The 15076-nt window shown below is 63.6% G+C and overlaps 3 protein-coding genes and 1 non-coding gene across 9 annotated transcripts; 3 read left to right on the top strand and 1 right to left on the bottom strand.

Annotated features, from left to right (window-relative positions):
- Nucleotides 1–73: 73 nt before the first annotated feature.
- Nucleotides 74–7016, top strand: LOC133628358 (mothers against decapentaplegic homolog 4-like). 4 transcript variants are annotated; one of them, XM_062016351.1, is made up of 12 exons: nt 74–195; nt 2512–2753; nt 3761–3935; nt 4067–4087; nt 4189–4368; nt 4467–4598; nt 4689–4817; nt 4915–4968; nt 5065–5248; nt 5716–5884; nt 6475–6613; nt 6713–7016. In XM_062016351.1, exons 2-12 carry the CDS (start codon nt 2517–2519, stop codon nt 6922–6924), a joined length of 1632 nt encoding a protein of 543 aa, XP_061872335.1. In that variant the 5' UTR covers nt 74–195; nt 2512–2516; the 3' UTR covers nt 6925–7016. The 4 variants fall into 4 exon arrangements, with proteins under 4 accessions (XP_061872335.1, XP_061872336.1, XP_061872337.1 ...); XM_062016352.1 differs by having other exon boundaries at nt 5807–5884; nt 6713–6872; XM_062016353.1 differs by lacking the exon at nt 6475–6613 and having other exon boundaries at nt 5807–5884.
- A 731-nt stretch (nt 7017–7747) lies between these two features.
- SNAPIN (SNAP associated protein) lies at nt 7748–9498 on the top strand. The gene is made up of 4 exons (XM_062016287.1): nt 7748–7872; nt 8756–8802; nt 8903–9021; nt 9130–9498. Exons 1-4 carry the CDS (start codon nt 7766–7768, stop codon nt 9232–9234), a joined length of 378 nt encoding a protein of 125 aa, XP_061872271.1. The 5' UTR covers nt 7748–7765; the 3' UTR covers nt 9235–9498.
- Nucleotides 9499–9640: 142 nt separating this feature from the next.
- On the bottom strand, nt 9641–14298 carry ILF2 (interleukin enhancer binding factor 2). Of its 3 annotated transcripts, none has more exons than XM_062016386.1 (14): nt 14226–14298; nt 14013–14072; nt 13542–13584; nt 12851–12955; nt 11847–11924; nt 11546–11648; nt 11399–11464; nt 11107–11223; nt 10923–11001; nt 10750–10837; nt 10553–10614; nt 10285–10399; nt 10117–10207; nt 9641–9950 (listed from the first exon to the last, which is right to left on the bottom strand). In XM_062016386.1, exons 1-14 carry the CDS (start codon nt 14228–14230, stop codon nt 9790–9792), a joined length of 1173 nt encoding a protein of 390 aa, XP_061872370.1. In that variant the 5' UTR covers nt 14231–14298; the 3' UTR covers nt 9641–9789. The 3 variants fall into 3 exon arrangements, with proteins under 3 accessions (XP_061872370.1, XP_061872371.1, XP_061872372.1); XM_062016387.1 differs by having other exon boundaries at nt 13542–13586; nt 14033–14072; XM_062016388.1 differs by lacking the exon at nt 14226–14298 and having other exon boundaries at nt 13542–13585; nt 14031–14068.
- Nucleotides 14299–14566: 268 nt separating this feature from the next.
- TRNAM-CAU (transfer RNA methionine (anticodon CAU)) lies at nt 14567–14638 on the top strand. The gene has a single exon. It is a non-coding gene; the product is annotated as a tRNA-Met (tRNA).
- The last annotated feature ends 438 nt before the right edge of the window (nt 14639–15076 follow it).

Raw genomic sequence — 15076 nt, 5'->3', positions numbered from 1 at the left:
GGCGAGCGGTTGTCACGAGGCCTGTCATTGGCTCCGGCGCGCCAGCGCCTCACGCGCGCCGGCTTCTCCTTTTGTTGCTGTAAGCAAACAAGTTGGGAAGCGGCGGCGGGAGCGGCGCGGACGGGCTGGGCTGCGAGCAGCCGGAGGAGATGCAGCTCCAGCCGGGCCCCGGGTGAGGACAGCCGGGCGGCGGAGGTGAGTAGCCACCCGACCTCTGTGCGTGCTCCCCACCCCTTCCCCGCGGCATCGGGATGGCCCCCGCGGGCGTTCCTGCTCGTGTCCCGTCCTCAGCGACCTCTGTTCCGTCTGCTTGACGTGTCCCTCGCCACCGTTAAAGCGCCGTGCCCTGGCACGGAGGCACAAGGACTTCCACCGTCTCGGGCAGACTGTGTGTGTCTCTGCCCACGAACCCCCTGCAACGCTGCCCCAAAACCAGAGGAACACCCGCTTTCAGTCTGTGGGCAACCTCGGGACAGAGGTAGATTGAAGTCCTGGGAGTTGGGATGTGAGGGGGAAGACCTGTTAGCATCCCTTTTCCAGAGCTTCCCTCCCCACGCTCCTCAGCTACCCTCCGCCAGCCAAGGCTTTGAGTACAGGGAGCATCCCCCCATCCCAGCCCGGGGAGCCAGAGCTGGGCTGCGGGCAGAGGCTGCACTGAGCCGGGGGGAGTCACAGGCAGGAGTCAAGTCTCCACCCAGGCACCGGTCGGTCCCTTTGTCTCTGCCCTTGAGATTATCAGGGAGCAAAGTTAACAACCCTGGAGCCAAGGAGATTAGGCCAGGGACTGTGTAATTTCTTCCACCCTGCACTGTTCATCCCCCTGCTGAGCTGGGGGACAAGGATGCCTCTGGCTTTGGGGCCTCAGGACAGAGGAACAGTGAGGTATTTTTACAGCAGGAGTGATGTGGGGTGGGGAGGAGGGGAGACCTCGATCCCAGTCCTGCAAGAGAAGCTCTGACAGGTTTGTGAAAAGCCCCCAGCCACGTCCCTTCAGCTTGGACAAAAGACTCACACAGAAATGTCACTTCCCATCTGGAACAGGGTGATGAGGCGCCTCATTATTCCTCTGGTCTGCTCTGACGCTGGGGCAGGAGGAGCCTTTTGGGGTCCCAACAGGGACAGCCGTTCTCCCTGAGAGCTGGCAAACATTCCTGGCCACTGCATCGCTGAGGGAGAGCTGGAGCCAGGGAGAAGCACTCTCCAGCCCCAACTCACCTCAGTTTTCCCCCAAAAACAGACTGGGCCGAATTTTGAATGGGGCTGGACACAGCTCTGACCCTTCAAGTGCTTCCTGGAGCAGCCAGTGTTGGCCTTGGGTGCAGCCACCAGAGCTGGGGGGGAACTGGGACTGACATCAGAGCCCTGCCAGGGCAATCCTGCAGCACCCCTGCTCAAAGGGAATCCCCACCTCCCTCTTTCACCTCTTTTGACCTCAAAACTGAGCATCCCAGGCAGGCAGTGCCCTTGGTGATGAGATGCAGGCGTGGACAGCATCAGGCATCCCCAGGATGGGGTGAACCCCGTGTCCTGGCGAGGTGCTCAGGGTTGTACCCCACTAGCAGGGGGTTCCATGGAGCCCTTCCAGCATCCCTGGAGGTGTCCCCATGTCCCCAACAGCATCTGGCTCGTCTCAAGCCAGAGGAGCCCAGCCAGCGGCATCGCTCCGGCAGGGAGGGGGCCGTGGCGCTGTGCCCAGCCGGGGTGCTGGCAGGACAGCCTGCCTCCCAGCCCACGGATGAGCGGCGCAGAGCTGGAGCTGAGGCCTTGTTGTGTCTGCCCACAGCACAAGGATGGGTTTTTTCCCAGACCCTGGAAAAATTGCACCGTCCGTGACTCAGAAGCGAGACCCCGCTGTGGCCACGGCTGGTTAAGGGGAGGGGGCTGCTCGTGAGGCCCAGGCTTGTGTGCATATGCATGAGGCTTTTGGTGTGTGCATGGTCTGGCACGGGAGGCAGGAAAGGGAGAAGCCCAGCAGCAAGTGAGGGGTTAAGGAGCGGCGCCAAGCTGGGGCTCTGTTTAGTCTGGCTCTGTGATGGCGCTGGGACAGGCAGCTCGGAGCGTGTGTGTCTGTCACTCCAGCCCAGAGAGAGCACTTGCACCCTTGCACGCTCCCCTGCACGCTGCCTGCCCCCAGCCAGGCTGTCAGTGGGGCACGGCTGCTGTCCTCACACATGCTGTGGTGACCCAGCTCTGCTGCTGCTGTCAGAGCTGGGGACACCCCTGGTCACCCCTGTGCCTCTTCCTGCCACGCACAGGGCGGCTGGGAGCCAGGCAGCAGGGCTGTACCCTTGAGGTGACATATGGCTTTCATAGAATGCCCAAATGGTGGGGGGTGGGAAGGGATCTCTGGGGACCATCCAGCCCCTGCTAAAGCAGGTTCCCCTGGCTCAGGGGGCACAGGAACATGTCCAGGGGATGGTTGGGAACCTCCTGAGGAGCCTCCACACCCTCCCTGGGCAGCCTGGGCCAGGGCTCCAGCTCGGCGCGGGGTGACAAGCGGGTTCCCCGCAGGTGCCATGTCCCTCGGCGTGCCCAGCAGCAGCGACGCGTGCCTGAGCATCGTGCACAGCCTCATGTGCCACCGGCAGGGGGGGGAGAACGAGACCTTCGCCAAACGAGCCATCGAGAGCCTGGTCAAGAAGCTGAAGGAGAAGAAGGACGAGCTCGACTCGCTCCTCGCCGCCGTCACCACCAACGGCGCCCACCCCAGCAAGTGCGTCACCATCCAGCGCACCTTGGACGGGCGGCTGCAGGTAACGCCGCCGCGCCAGGGGCCAGGGCTGGCTGCCTCTGGCCCCACCTCAGCCTGCCACACCCCCAGTGCACCCCCCGGCCTGCCCAGAGCTGGGAGGACTCGGGTCTTGGGGTGCCCCCTGACCCATGGGACTCCACAACCTTCCCTGAGCTCGGGGAGGATGAAAGTGCCCCATAAAATGCCGTGTAAACCCTCCCCAGGCTTGAGGGGCCTGGGTATTGGCTCAGCCCTCTCTAAGCTGGGGGTACCCAGGCATCCTGGTACCCTGAGACCCCACTCAGTCCTCCCCAAGCTGGAGATTTCCCCCCAGCCCTCCCTGAGCCAGGGTAACCCAGTTGTCCTAGTGCTTCAAGGCTCCCAGCCCTCCCCAGACTGGGGGAATCCAGGCTTCCTGGTGGCCCAAGACCCCCCTCCCCAACCATCCCAAAACTGGGGGGACCAAGGCATTCCTGTGGCAAGGTGCCTGGTGGAGGGGACCCCCCCAGGGAAGGACACACATGGGGGACCCCCACCTCGTCGAGCCTGCGGCTCTGGGCCAGGAGCCACACTGACCTCAGTGTCTGGGCTTGTGCTCACCCACAGCCGTGGCTGCCCAGGCAATGGGGGGGTCGGGGACAGGAAGAAGCAGAGGTCCCCATCCCCATCCGGGCAGGAGCAGCCACAGGCAGCATTGCCCCCTGCCTGTGCTTCCCCTCCCTGCCCTGGTGCTGGCACCCCCCCTTCCCTTCCTTCCCAGGATGAGTCACTGTCTGGCAGGCTGTGAGCCGGGCAGGGGGGGACAGCAGGGGGGGGTTGTTATGTCTGGAGCCGCAGAGGCGCAGGGGGAGCCCCCCCAGACACCGCAGGGTCCCGGCCTGGCGCCAGCCCCCACACTGAGCGGGGAGGGAGATGCTGGGAGGGGGGTGTCCAGCACCCAGGCTGGATGCAGTCAGCCTGGGGAGGACGGGAGGGGAACACATACAGGCACTCAGCTGTCTCCAGCCTGTTCCTCTCTGTCCCCCCAAGGTGGCTGGAAGGAAGGGGTTCCCCCACGTCATCTACGCCCGGCTCTGGCGCTGGCCCGACCTGCACAAAAACGAGCTCAAACACGTCAAATTCTGCCAGTTCGCCTTCGACCTGAAGCACGACAGTGTCTGTGTCAACCCCTACCACTACGAGCGCGTGGTGGCCCCCGCCGTCGGTGAGCCCACCCCCCTGCCATCGCCAGGGCCCCCAAAAGGGATGGGGGGTGGGAGCACCCTCTTCACACCTCCAGCACCCATAACCCGCCCCCTCCCCACTCCCCCCACACCCCGTTTCTCCCCCTGGCAGGTCTGAGCATCCAGAGCACAGGTGAGACCCGGCGGGGAGCACCCCCGGAGGCAACAATCCCCCCCCCGCCCCGCCGCGCGCCCGCCATGGTCTCCGGTGTGTGTGTCCCCCGCCTTCCCCAGTGCCCCCCACGCGCCTGGTGAAGGAGGAGTTTGTCCATGACTGTGTGCAGATGGAGGTGCCACCCGGCCGGGACCTGCCCCACGCCGAGCCCTACCACCAGCCGCTGCCCCCCACGCACCTCCCCGAGACCCCCCGCGTCCCCGGGAGCCTCTGCCCCACGCTGCCCGTGTCACCCCCAGGTGAGGCCTCCCGTTAAACCCCTTGGGAAGGGTCTGGGGGTGTCAGCCTGAGCTTCTTCCCCCTCCATCCTCACCCTGTGTGCTCCCCACACACGCAGTGGCCCCCGGCAGCTCCCTGCTCTCGCTGCCCCACGCCGAGGGGCTCCTGCGGATGGCTTGTCCCACGCCACCCCCGGCCACCCTGCCACAGCCCCCCCCGCAGAATGGCTACCCCAAACCTCCCTATCACGGTGAGTACCAAGGACACCCCCACATCCTCCAGCTTGATGGGGGTCCCACGGGAGTTCACCCTCCTCAAACCACCTTCTCTCCCGCCCCAGGTTCTCCGGTGAGCTGGACCGGCACAGCCATCTATGCACCGAGGCTGGGGGGGCCACAGCCCACCCCCACACCCCAGCCCAGCAGCCGGAGCCACCCACAACCCCCACTCCACCACCCCAACCACTACTGTAGGCTTTGAGGGGACTGGGGAGGGGGGCAGAGGGAGGCATCAGCAAGGTCCCACCCCCATTGCTGCGCTGACCCTCATCTCTGCCCCCTCCCCAGGGCCCCCACACCATAACTCCAGCCCATACCAGCAACCAGTGTCCACCCACCCCGGTAAGTGCCCCCCACCCTAATCAGCACCCTGGTGATCACCCACCCCCCCACGCCACGGGTGCCCTGACTTGTGCTTTTCCCCCCCTCTCCACCCAGGGCCAGAGTTTTGGTGCTCCATCACCTACTTTGAGATGGATGTGCAGGTGGGGGAGATCTTCAAGGTGCCATCGAGCTGCCCCGTGGTCATCGTGGATGGTTACGTGGACCCCTCAGGGGGGGCCCGATTCTGCCTGGGGCAACTCTCCAACGTCCACCGCACCGACGCCAGCGAGCGAGCCCGGTGAGGAGAGGGGCGAGGAGACAGTGGGGCAGACACAGGGCGAGGGGGGGGAGTGAGGACAGGTAAGGGACAGGATGGGGGGAAAAAAGGCAGGGGGGTAGCTGGGGGATGCAGGAATGGATGGGGTAAATTAGGGATGCATTGGGGGGCAAGGCTTGGGGCAGGAAGGGGAGATGTAGGACAGGAGGGTTCAGGGGGGCACAGGGGTGATGGATGGGGCAGAAGAGGGGATGGATGGGGCAGGTGGGGGGATATAGGGCAAGTGGGGAGTATAGGGGGCAAATAGGGGGTGTGGGGGGTATATAGGGGCAGCTGGGGGATGATGGGGCAGGGACATCAGGAGCAAAGTACGGGACAGACAAGGGGTATAGAGGGGAAATGAAGGATGTGCAGGGCAAGGGGGGGATGGAGGGGGCTTTGGGGGGATGCTCCAGGGGGTGCCAGTGCTGAGGGTGTCTGTGGGCCAGGCTGCACATCGGGAAGGGCGTGCAGCTGGAGTGCCGGGGCGAGGGCGACGTGTGGATGCGGTGCCTGAGCGACCACGCCGTCTTCGTCCAGAGCTACTACCTGGACAGAGAGGCCGGCAGAGCCCCCGGGGACGCCGTGCACAAGATCTACCCCGGAGCCTACATCAAGGTGAGGCATCCCCAGGGAACACAGCTGCATGCCCAGGAAGGAGGGACCCCCGTGTCTGTGCTAAAGAGGGTGCTGGGCAGAGGGTTTCACATGCTGGAGGGGAAATGGAGGGGCTGGAGGTAGAGGAAAACCTGTGCCCATATTAAAGGGGGTCCCAGCCTAAGGGTCCCCTGTGCTTGAAAAGCAAAGGAAGGGCTGGAGGTGGAGGGACCCCCTAGGATCAAGATAAAAGGTATCCCAGGCAAAGGGTCCCTTGTGCCAGAGGGGAAATGGAAGGGCCAGAGGTGGAGGGATCTCCCTGTGCCCATGTTAAAGGGGCTCCTGGGCAAGGGGTCCCACATGCTGGAGGAGAAATGGAAAGACTGGAGGTGGAGAGACCCCTGTGCCTGTGTTAAAGGGGGTCCCAGGCAGTGGGTCACCCATGCTGGGGGAAAATAGAGAGACAGAGATGGAGGGAGCCCCACGTTCGTGTGAAAGCGGGTCTGAGGCAAAGGGGGACGATGGAGGGGCTCTGGGGATTCCCCATCCCCCTACTGAAGGGGGTCCCTGGGGCATCCCCCTCCAGTAGCAGCCTCATTAACCCCTTGCAGGTGTTTGACCTGCGCCAGTGCCACCGCCAGATGCAGCAGCAGGCGGCCACGGCTCAGGCTGCAGCCGCCGCTCAGGCGGCCGCCGTGGCCGGCAGCATCCCGGGGCCCGGCTCGGTGGGCGGCATCGCCCCCGCCGTGGGTGAGTGAGCTGGGGCAGAGGAGGGGAGATGGAAACAGGACCCCCGGGGCCGCGGGGGTCCCTCGCCCACCCGCCCCCACGCGTGTCCGTCCCGGCCAGGGCTGTCGGCAGCGGCGGGGATCGGCGTGGACGACCTGCGGCGCCTGTGCATCCTGCGGCTGAGCTTCGTGAAGGGCTGGGGGCCCGACTACCCCCGGCAGAGCATCAAGCACACGCCGTGCTGGATCGAGGTGCAGCTGCACCGTGCGCTGCAGCTGCTGGATGAGGTGCTGCACGCCATGCCTGCTGCGGAGCCGCGGCCCCTGCGCTGAGCCCTCCCCTCTATTTAATTTTTGTAAGAAAAAGACCAAAAAAACCACACAAAAAAAGATTAAAAGGCCCAAAGCCACGGGTTTAGCTCTGACTGACTGCGTGGGGGTGTGGTCCTGGGAGTGCTTAGAGCCACAGACAGGAGAGGTCGGAAGGGACTGGCAGAGAGCATCTGGTCCATCCTCCCTGCAGGGGACGGCAGTTTGGGGTGGTGGCAGATGGTGTGGGAGGGTGTTGATGGGGTTTCCTGCACCAAGGGCCTCTGTGTTCCCTGACTGTGACACCAAACGTTGTTCTCCAAGCCATGGCACGAGTTTCTGCCTCTTGGTGCAGGTTGTGTGGGGTGTCCTGAGCATCCCTCCGTGGGCAAAGCTCCTCTGTGGGGTTTGGAGAGGGGCTGCCCACATTGCTCACAGAATCCCAGGGTGGTGGGGAGGGAGCTGCAGGGATCACACAGCCCCAGCCCCTGCTCCAGCAGCTTCCCCTGGCTCAGGGGCTCAGGAACGTGTCCAGGGGGGGTTGGGAACCTCCATGAAGGAGCCTCCACACCCTCCCTGGGCAGCCTGGGCCAGGGCTCCCTCCCCTCAGCACCAAAGCGCTTTGCCCTTGTGTTGAGACGGACCTGTGTGTGCTCCCGCCCCGCCCCGCCCCGCCCCGCCCGGCCCGGCCCGGCCCCGGCTCCCGCCGCCATTCGCGCCCCACGCGGCGCTTTTCCCGCCCCGGCCCCGCCTCCGTTTCCCGTGGTGCCCCGCGGCGACGGAAGTGGCGTCACGGCCGCGATGGCGGCGGCGGAAGTGGCGTCACGGGCGCGATGGCGGGGGCGGAAGTGGCGTCACGGGCGCGATGGCGGCGGGCGGCGGCCCCGCGGCGCGGGAGCTGTTCGCCGAGGGGCTGCTGCAGTTCCTGCGGCCGGCCGTGAGGCAGCTGGACGGGCACGTCCACGCCGTCAGGTCAGCGCGGGGACGGCGGCGGCCGCCAGGAGCCTCCGACGGCATCTGGGGGAGCGGTTCTGAGCGCGCTGCGGGAGGCCGAGGGGGGAAGCTGCGCTGAGGGGACGGAGCGCCCAGCGCCGGGGCCGTGCGAGGGCACAGCCGTGGACTGGGGGCAGTCACGGACGGAATCATGGGATCCTGGGGGTTGTGAGAGCCCCTGGAGCTGCTGCAGGCCCAGCCCTGCCCTCCCCCTGCCCAGCCCAGCGCTGAGCCCTCAGCACCTCACCCCACGGCTCTGGGATCCCTGCAGGGCTGGGCACTGCCCCAGCTCCCTGGGCAGCCTGGCACCGGGCTCACACCCCTCTCAGGGAAACAGTTCTGCCTCAGCTCCAGCCTCAGCCTCCCCTGGGGCAGCTCCAGCCCCTTTCCTCTTGTGCCATCACTTGGGAGCAGAGATTTCCTCCCCTCCAGCCACAGGCTCCTGTCAGGGAGTGTCAGAGGGCTCCTGTCTCCCCTCAGCCTCCTCCAGGCTCAGCACCCCCATTCCCTCAGCCCCTCCCCAGCCCCTTGTGCTCCAGCCCCTTCCCCAGCTCTGTGCCCGGCTCTGGCCACGCTGCAGCCCCTCAGTGTCCCTGTGGCAGTGAGTGAGGGGCCCAGCACTGACACAGCCCTGGAGCTGCAGCCTCCCCAGGGCCCAGCACAGGGGACAATCCCTGCCCTGCTGCTGCTGCCACGCTGCTGTTGAGCCAGGGGAGGAGGGAGGGCAAGTCACCAGGTGGATGGTGTGAGTGTTTGGACTTGTTGGGGGGAATCAGGGACAGCTGAGGTTCCTTATTGGAGGAGTGGGTTTGGGGCTGTGGGTGAGAGTTTTGTCCTGGACGCTGCTCTGTCCCCTCTGCAGGGAGAGCCAGGTCGAGCTGCGGGAGCACATCGACAGCCTGGCCACAGGTGAGACTTGGGGGGAGGGGTCACAGTAGGGGTTTGCCCCACATCCCCTGCGGCTCTGTGCTGCTCTAAGCCCCCTCCCAACCTCTGCCCTTCTCCCCAGAGCTGTGTCGCATCAATGAGGACCAGAAAGTCGCCCTGGACCTCGACCCCTACGTGAAGAAGCTGCTGAACGCCCGGCGCAGGGTGGTGCTGGTCAACAACATCCTGCAGAACGCCCAGGTCAGCCCGGGGGCCCCCGGGGGCGGGGTTTGTGGGGGGCGGGCACGGTGGTTTCTCTGGGAGGATCCCAACCTCCAGCTTGCCGGTTGCTGCTCCCCCACCCCCCAGGAACGGCTGCGGAGGCTGAACCACAGCGTGGCCAAGGAGACGATGCGGAGGAAGGCCATGCTGGAGGCGGCTGGGGGCTACCCACAGGGGCTGCCGGGCAAGTGAGACCCCCTCAGGCTGTGCCAACGAGTCCCAGGAGCTGGGGGCAGAGCAGGAGTGGCCCTGGCTGGTGCCATCCCCAAGGACAGCGAGGGGAACAGCTTTGTTTGTAGCAGCACCCTCCTGCGTGGCTGCGGCAGGGGAAGAGGGGGGAGAAGTCCCACACAGCTCTGCAGCTGAGTAGCTGATATATGTAACACATAAATGCACTTCTAGGGGGGCTGAACTGTATTTCCAGCTTTGTAATAAAAGTCAGCCTGTGTTGCTGGTGTTAAGGGTCTCGTCTCCTGGGCCTGGGGGAAAGCAGCCAGAGAGGAGGCCGAGGTTGAAGCATCCACCTCCCTTTCAAGTTCTGGAAGCCTCCCTTCCTCCTGCAATCTTCTACCCCAACAACAGGGAAGCACTGGAGAGGTGTGTGTGGGGAAGGCTTTAATGTGCAACTTATAAAAACACAGACAAGGGACAGGTCACATCAGGGGGCTGCAGGTGCTGAGCTCAGGCCCCAGGACAGGCTCCGGCCTCTGCTCGTTTCTCCACCTCCGTTCAGCCAGCGGCAGGGAGTCACTCCTGTGTCTCCATGCTTTCCTCCTCTTCACCTGTAGCTGGTTCTTCCTGATTCTCTTCTTCCTCTTCTCCTTCTTTCTTCTCTGGAGGCTTCTCATAAGCCTTCTCAGAAGGCGTCACTATCACTCCGTCCCACGTGGACATTTCAGAAGCCAAGTCTGCAAAAAGAGGGGCTCAGCCTGACTTTGAGCAAGCTCAAGGGGAAGCACAAGACACCCCTCCCCGTCACCCTGGGGGTTTAACACCCCTTGAAGCCCTTCATTTCCTCCAGCAAAGCCTCAGAGGCAGCGTGGAGGAGCCCAGCCCTGCAGCAACCCCCCTTACAGCTGGCATCACCCTCCTGGCCCAGGATCTTCCTGTAACCTCCGTGAGAGAGAATCCGGACGAGGGTCTGGGCAGTGTAACACACCATGTCCTGCCAGGAGAGGGGAAGGATGAGAGCATGGAGGGGCTCTGGAGGCCTTTATGCTGATGGCAGAGGAAGCAGCTCACCTGCTGCTCCAGGGTCATGACCGTGTGCACTCGGAAGTTGCCGCTCTCGCAGGGGTCGGTGATGCCGACGGAGCCGGGGAGGAAGAGCCCTGCGGCCAGGATCTGAAGGCAGCGTCTAACACACACAAACCAAGACAGAAAGGCAGATGGAGAGTCTGCAGTGAGCACATCCACCTCTCCTTTGTCTCCAGGTCAGGTCCCTTCGAGCCCTGGGGAGAGGCCTTTCGGTTTGATGCGCTCAAAACGGAGACGAGAACGGGCAACGGACCTGTAGGCGACGTTGAGAGCCAGGGGCTGCCTGGTGGGGTTGTTCATCACAGCGTAGTGCCCCTGAAAGGTGAAGAGAGAACGAGGGAGTTAAGAGGAGAGCATCAAAGTCCCAGCTGTTGCTGCCAGCAGAGCCAGGGAGGTGCAGGCAGCTCCAGCTTGCCCAGCACACCGCGAGGGCAGCGCCGCCCCGCTCACCAGCAGGTCCAGGATCCAGGGCGTGAGCGGCTCAAAGCCAGGGAAGCGGATTCTCAGGTCTTTCAGGAGCCGAATCAAAACCTTCACCCTGGGGAGGAGGAGCAGGAGGCCTGGCAAACGCTTCCTCCTCCTCCCTGGTCTCTGTGGCGGTTCCCGTTTGAGGCCCAACTCACGTGGACTGCGAAGCGTTCTCCTCGAACCAGCGAGCGTGTCTGATGGCAGCCAGGGCACTCTGCAGCACTTTGATGTCCACTGAAAGAAGCAGCATAAATATCTTGGGGGTTTTAGAGGGGAGATTTAACCAAAAAGGGAGCTGTAAGTGTGGGCCAGGGGAGGGTCAAGGTGGGAGCCCCTTACGGTGCAGTTCGGGGTCCAGCTTGCGGAGGTTGGGCGGCACCGTGGTGATGAGAATCTTCACCGTGGCATCAGCAGAGCTGATCTCAAAGCCAGTCTCGTTGGTCAGCATGGTCAGCACTGGGGAGGAGGAAGATGAAGGATTCCTCACTGAAAGGCTTGGAAGATCTTACCAGGAACACAGGGAGGATCCAGAGATCTTGGCAGCGGGGCTGCAGCACCATCCAAAGCTCGAGGGGAAGCAGCCTCCCGTGGGGCTCCTCAGCTGCACATGGTGCAGCAGAACATGTCCCACCTTCACTGGGGTCCTGAGCCCTCAGGCTTTCCACAACTTTATTTCCCAAAGCAGCCACGGCTTCCACTGGGGAGAAGAAGCAGAAGGTGATGAGAGCAGGGCCAAGCACACGGTTCAGTCAACAGCCACAGGTCAGTTGGTACTCACAGGTGGGCAAGATCTTCAGAATCACCACCAGGTCAGCCACGTTGTGCCCTGTTGTCATGGTGCCCTTCTTGTAGGAACCCACCTGACGAACCTCCTCGATTTGCTGTTCCAAAAGAGCGAAGCAAAACCACGACTGAACACAAGCTGCTGCCTTTCTGGCTGTTCACAGCAAACTTTCCATCCCCTTTGCACCAAGGTTTGGGAACTGGATCGACCAGCAATCCATCCTGCAAAAGCATCTCCCAGCTGTCTCTTGGGATTCTTTTCTTTGCCCCCTTAGAGTCTCCCCTTTTGCACTCACCACTTCAAACGTCCCCGGGGCAACGATTAAATTGTCGATGACGTTGTTGATTTTGGTCACCAGAGACAGGATGGAAGCCTGAGAAAGGAATTGGGAGAGAAATAACCCAGTGGCACTTGGAAATCATCATGATGCAGGCAGCAAAGAGACATTTAAAACTCATTTCCCAAGAAAATCCAGCCCCATGGCCCAGATTTGAAGAAGTGATTCATTCTTAGGCCAGCAATGGCTGCTCCTGCACAGGCTGTCCTCGTGTCCTCCAGCACTGCAGCCACGTCCAGATGAAGAACTGAAGGCAACTTGACCTGCTGGAGAGCAGCTCCAGGACAGACCTGGCAGTGCTGGTTGATAACAAACTGACCATAAGCAGCAACGTGGCCTTGTGGGCAAGAAGCCAATGGCAGCCTGGGGACATGAGCAGAGTGTGGGCAGCAGGGCCAGGGAGGTGCTGCCCCTCTGCTCTGCCCTGGGGAGGTCTCAGCTGGAGCCCTGTGGCCAGGGCTGGGCTGCCCAGCTCAGGAGAGACAGGGAAGTGCTGCAGAGAGGCCAGTGCAGGGCTGCCAAGATGCTGAGGGGCTGCAACATGTGTGTGAGGAGGAAAGGCTGCAGCCCTGGGGCTGTTGAGCCTGGGGAACAGCAGCCTGAGCTCAGGGGCACCTCAGCAATAGCTACAAATATCTAAAGGGTGGGTGTCAGGGGATGGGGCAGCACTTTGTTGTGTCCAGTGACAGGATAAAGGGTGATGGAAACAAGCTGGAGCACAAACAGTTCCATTTCAACACAAGGGGAAAGTGCTTTGGTGCTGAGGTGAGGGAGCCCTGGCCCAGGCTGCCCAGGGAGGGTGTGGAGGCTCCTTCTCAGGAGGTTCCCAAACCCACCTGGACACGTTCCTGAGCCCCCTGAGCCAGGGGAACCTGGTGTAGCAGGGGCTGGGGCTGTGTGATCTCTACAGGTCCCTTCCAAGCCCTACCATTCTATGATTCTATGAACTTTTGGCACAGAACCTGTTCAGCAGCAGTGGGAGCCAGGTCCTGGTTTCTCTTCAGCAGAGCTTCGCTGAAGGCCGTCTCATCAGCGGCGGGTTTCACGCGGGGAAAAGCCATCTCACACTGAAACAGGAGCAGGGGTCAGGCTGGGACACCCACCAAAGGCTGCTTCAGCCCATGGTGTGGAAATGTCTGTAAAGGGGAGAGTTTCTTCCTCTCCATAAAGTGATGCTGTTGGTCTTTGTGAGGACCAGGATGGATGCACTAAGGGAAATGGGCTGGTGGTTGATAGGCCTGGACTCGATGAGCTTAAAGCTGAAATCTGATTCCGTTCTATGACCAACACGGCAGAAGAGCCTGGAGAGAGTCTGTCAGGTGAGAGATGACTCTCAGAATAACCCCTGACGTGTGTGAGCTGACAGGACAGAGGCTCTGGGTGAGCAGAATGCCTTCAAAAAGGCAAAACCCCCTCGACCAAAGCACTTCTTTGTTGTGACCGTTACTCAGCTGCACCCCAGCCAGCCTGTGTGACACAAGGACCCCAAGAAGATCTGTTTTGGGTTAGTTACTGAACCAGGAGCCTTTTCAGTGAGCTCCTTTGGCTCTAAAGGATGTCAAACCATCCAAATCACCAAAGGTGGGGAGGGATGCTTAAAGATGGACCGAGCCCTGTTGCCTGCCCACAGCTCCGAAGGGGAGGGTTACTCACGACATAGAAATCAAAGGGGATGTGCGGCACAAAGGGCCTGAACCTAAAGGGGGAAAGAAAGGAAACCACCACTTTATTGTCTGGAGGGATTTCCCGCATCTCCCTCCCCCGCCGCCGAGCCGTTTGGTGCCGAGACGCGAGAAAGGGCCCTACAGAAACGGGAAAGGTTTCTTCATAACCGCCCCCCCGGCCCTGACGCTACCTGAGCCCCAGCCCCGCTGCCATCGGGCGGTGGGTGGCCACGCACCCAGGGGCTTCCCCCACGCCCCCTCCCCAACCGCCGGGCCCGCTGGGGCCGGCCCCTCCCGCCCGCCTGCCCCCCCTCTACGCCTCAGCCTTGTCCTGCGCTACACTGGCAGCTCCAGCCCCGCTCCGTCCGGCCCCGGCGGCTCAGCCCCGCCCCGAGGCGGCCGCAACCCACCCCCTAAGGCTAAAAAGAGCCACCCTCGCTAAAGCAGAAGCCAGACTCGCCCACTGCCAGGGCCTCCCCTGGAACCAAAGCGTCCGCCGCGGCCTCTGCCTCGGTCGCCCCTGCGGGAGAGAGACGGGAAACGGCGTGAGACGGGCGCGAGGGGACACTCCGGCTCCCCGCGGGCTCCGGGCTCGTACCGGGGGGTTCCCGGGGGTCGCCGCCCGCCCGCCCGCCCGGCCCGGCCCGGCCCGGCCCCGCCCGGCCCCGCGCACCTCATGGCTCCGCCGCTCCCAACAATGACCGTCGCCGCCGCCGAGCCCCCGACCGTGCGGCCACCCCGCAACAACCCGCCCGCCGATTGGTTCGCGCCGCGCCGCGGGCAGCGCTGTGCGGGAAGCTGATTGGCTGCAGCGCCCGGTCAATGCGCCGGAGGAGGCGGGGCCAAGGGGGAGCGACGGGCGGCCGCGGGGGGGCGCGCGAGGCTCGTGAATGGAGCGCGCGGCAGTGGAGGGGCGGGGCCTGGCGTGCGCGTGAATGGGGCGGCGGTTGCTGTGCGCATGCGCAAAATCCTTGCTGCGCGGCTATGGGCGGCAACAGGCGGCCTCCAGCCACCAGCAGAGTGGCGCAGCGGAAGCGTGCTGGGCCCATAACCCAGAGGTCGATGGATCGAAACCATCCTCTGCTAGTTACTTTTTTTTTCCTTTAAACTCCCACCTTGGTTTCCTTCCTCGGCGCTTCAATTCGTTTTTATTCGGCCGCCGTCTCTGGGGCTGCTCCGTGCTCGCCTCAGTGCGAGGCTGACCCTGTGCAGCGTTACCCGCCGTGGAGTGTGTGTCTGTGCCGGGAACGCCGCGCGTGTCCCGCGCCCGGAGCTCCGCGCGTGTCCCCGGAGCCACGCGTGTCCCCGAACTCGGGGTGGCAGCGTCCGAGCGCCCCACGGAACCCGCCCCCCCCCGGGCGCTGCCCGAAGCCCGTCGAGGGGAGGGGAAAGGGGCAGGGGGTGGGTTCCCGAGAGACGGCAGCGGCTCCGGGGCTGCGGGGCGATCCCTGTGCAGCCGATGAGTTGGTCGGGTCTCAGCCTCCCACGGGTGGGGATTTCCCCACCCGCCGCCGGGCGGCCCCA

Source organism: Colius striatus, chromosome 29, assembly GCF_028858725.1.
Source record: "Colius striatus isolate bColStr4 chromosome 29, bColStr4.1.hap1, whole genome shotgun sequence".
Classification (NCBI taxonomy): Eukaryota; Metazoa; Chordata; class Aves; order Coliiformes; family Coliidae; genus Colius; species Colius striatus.
This window is presented reverse-complemented; position numbering and strand designations above follow the sequence as displayed.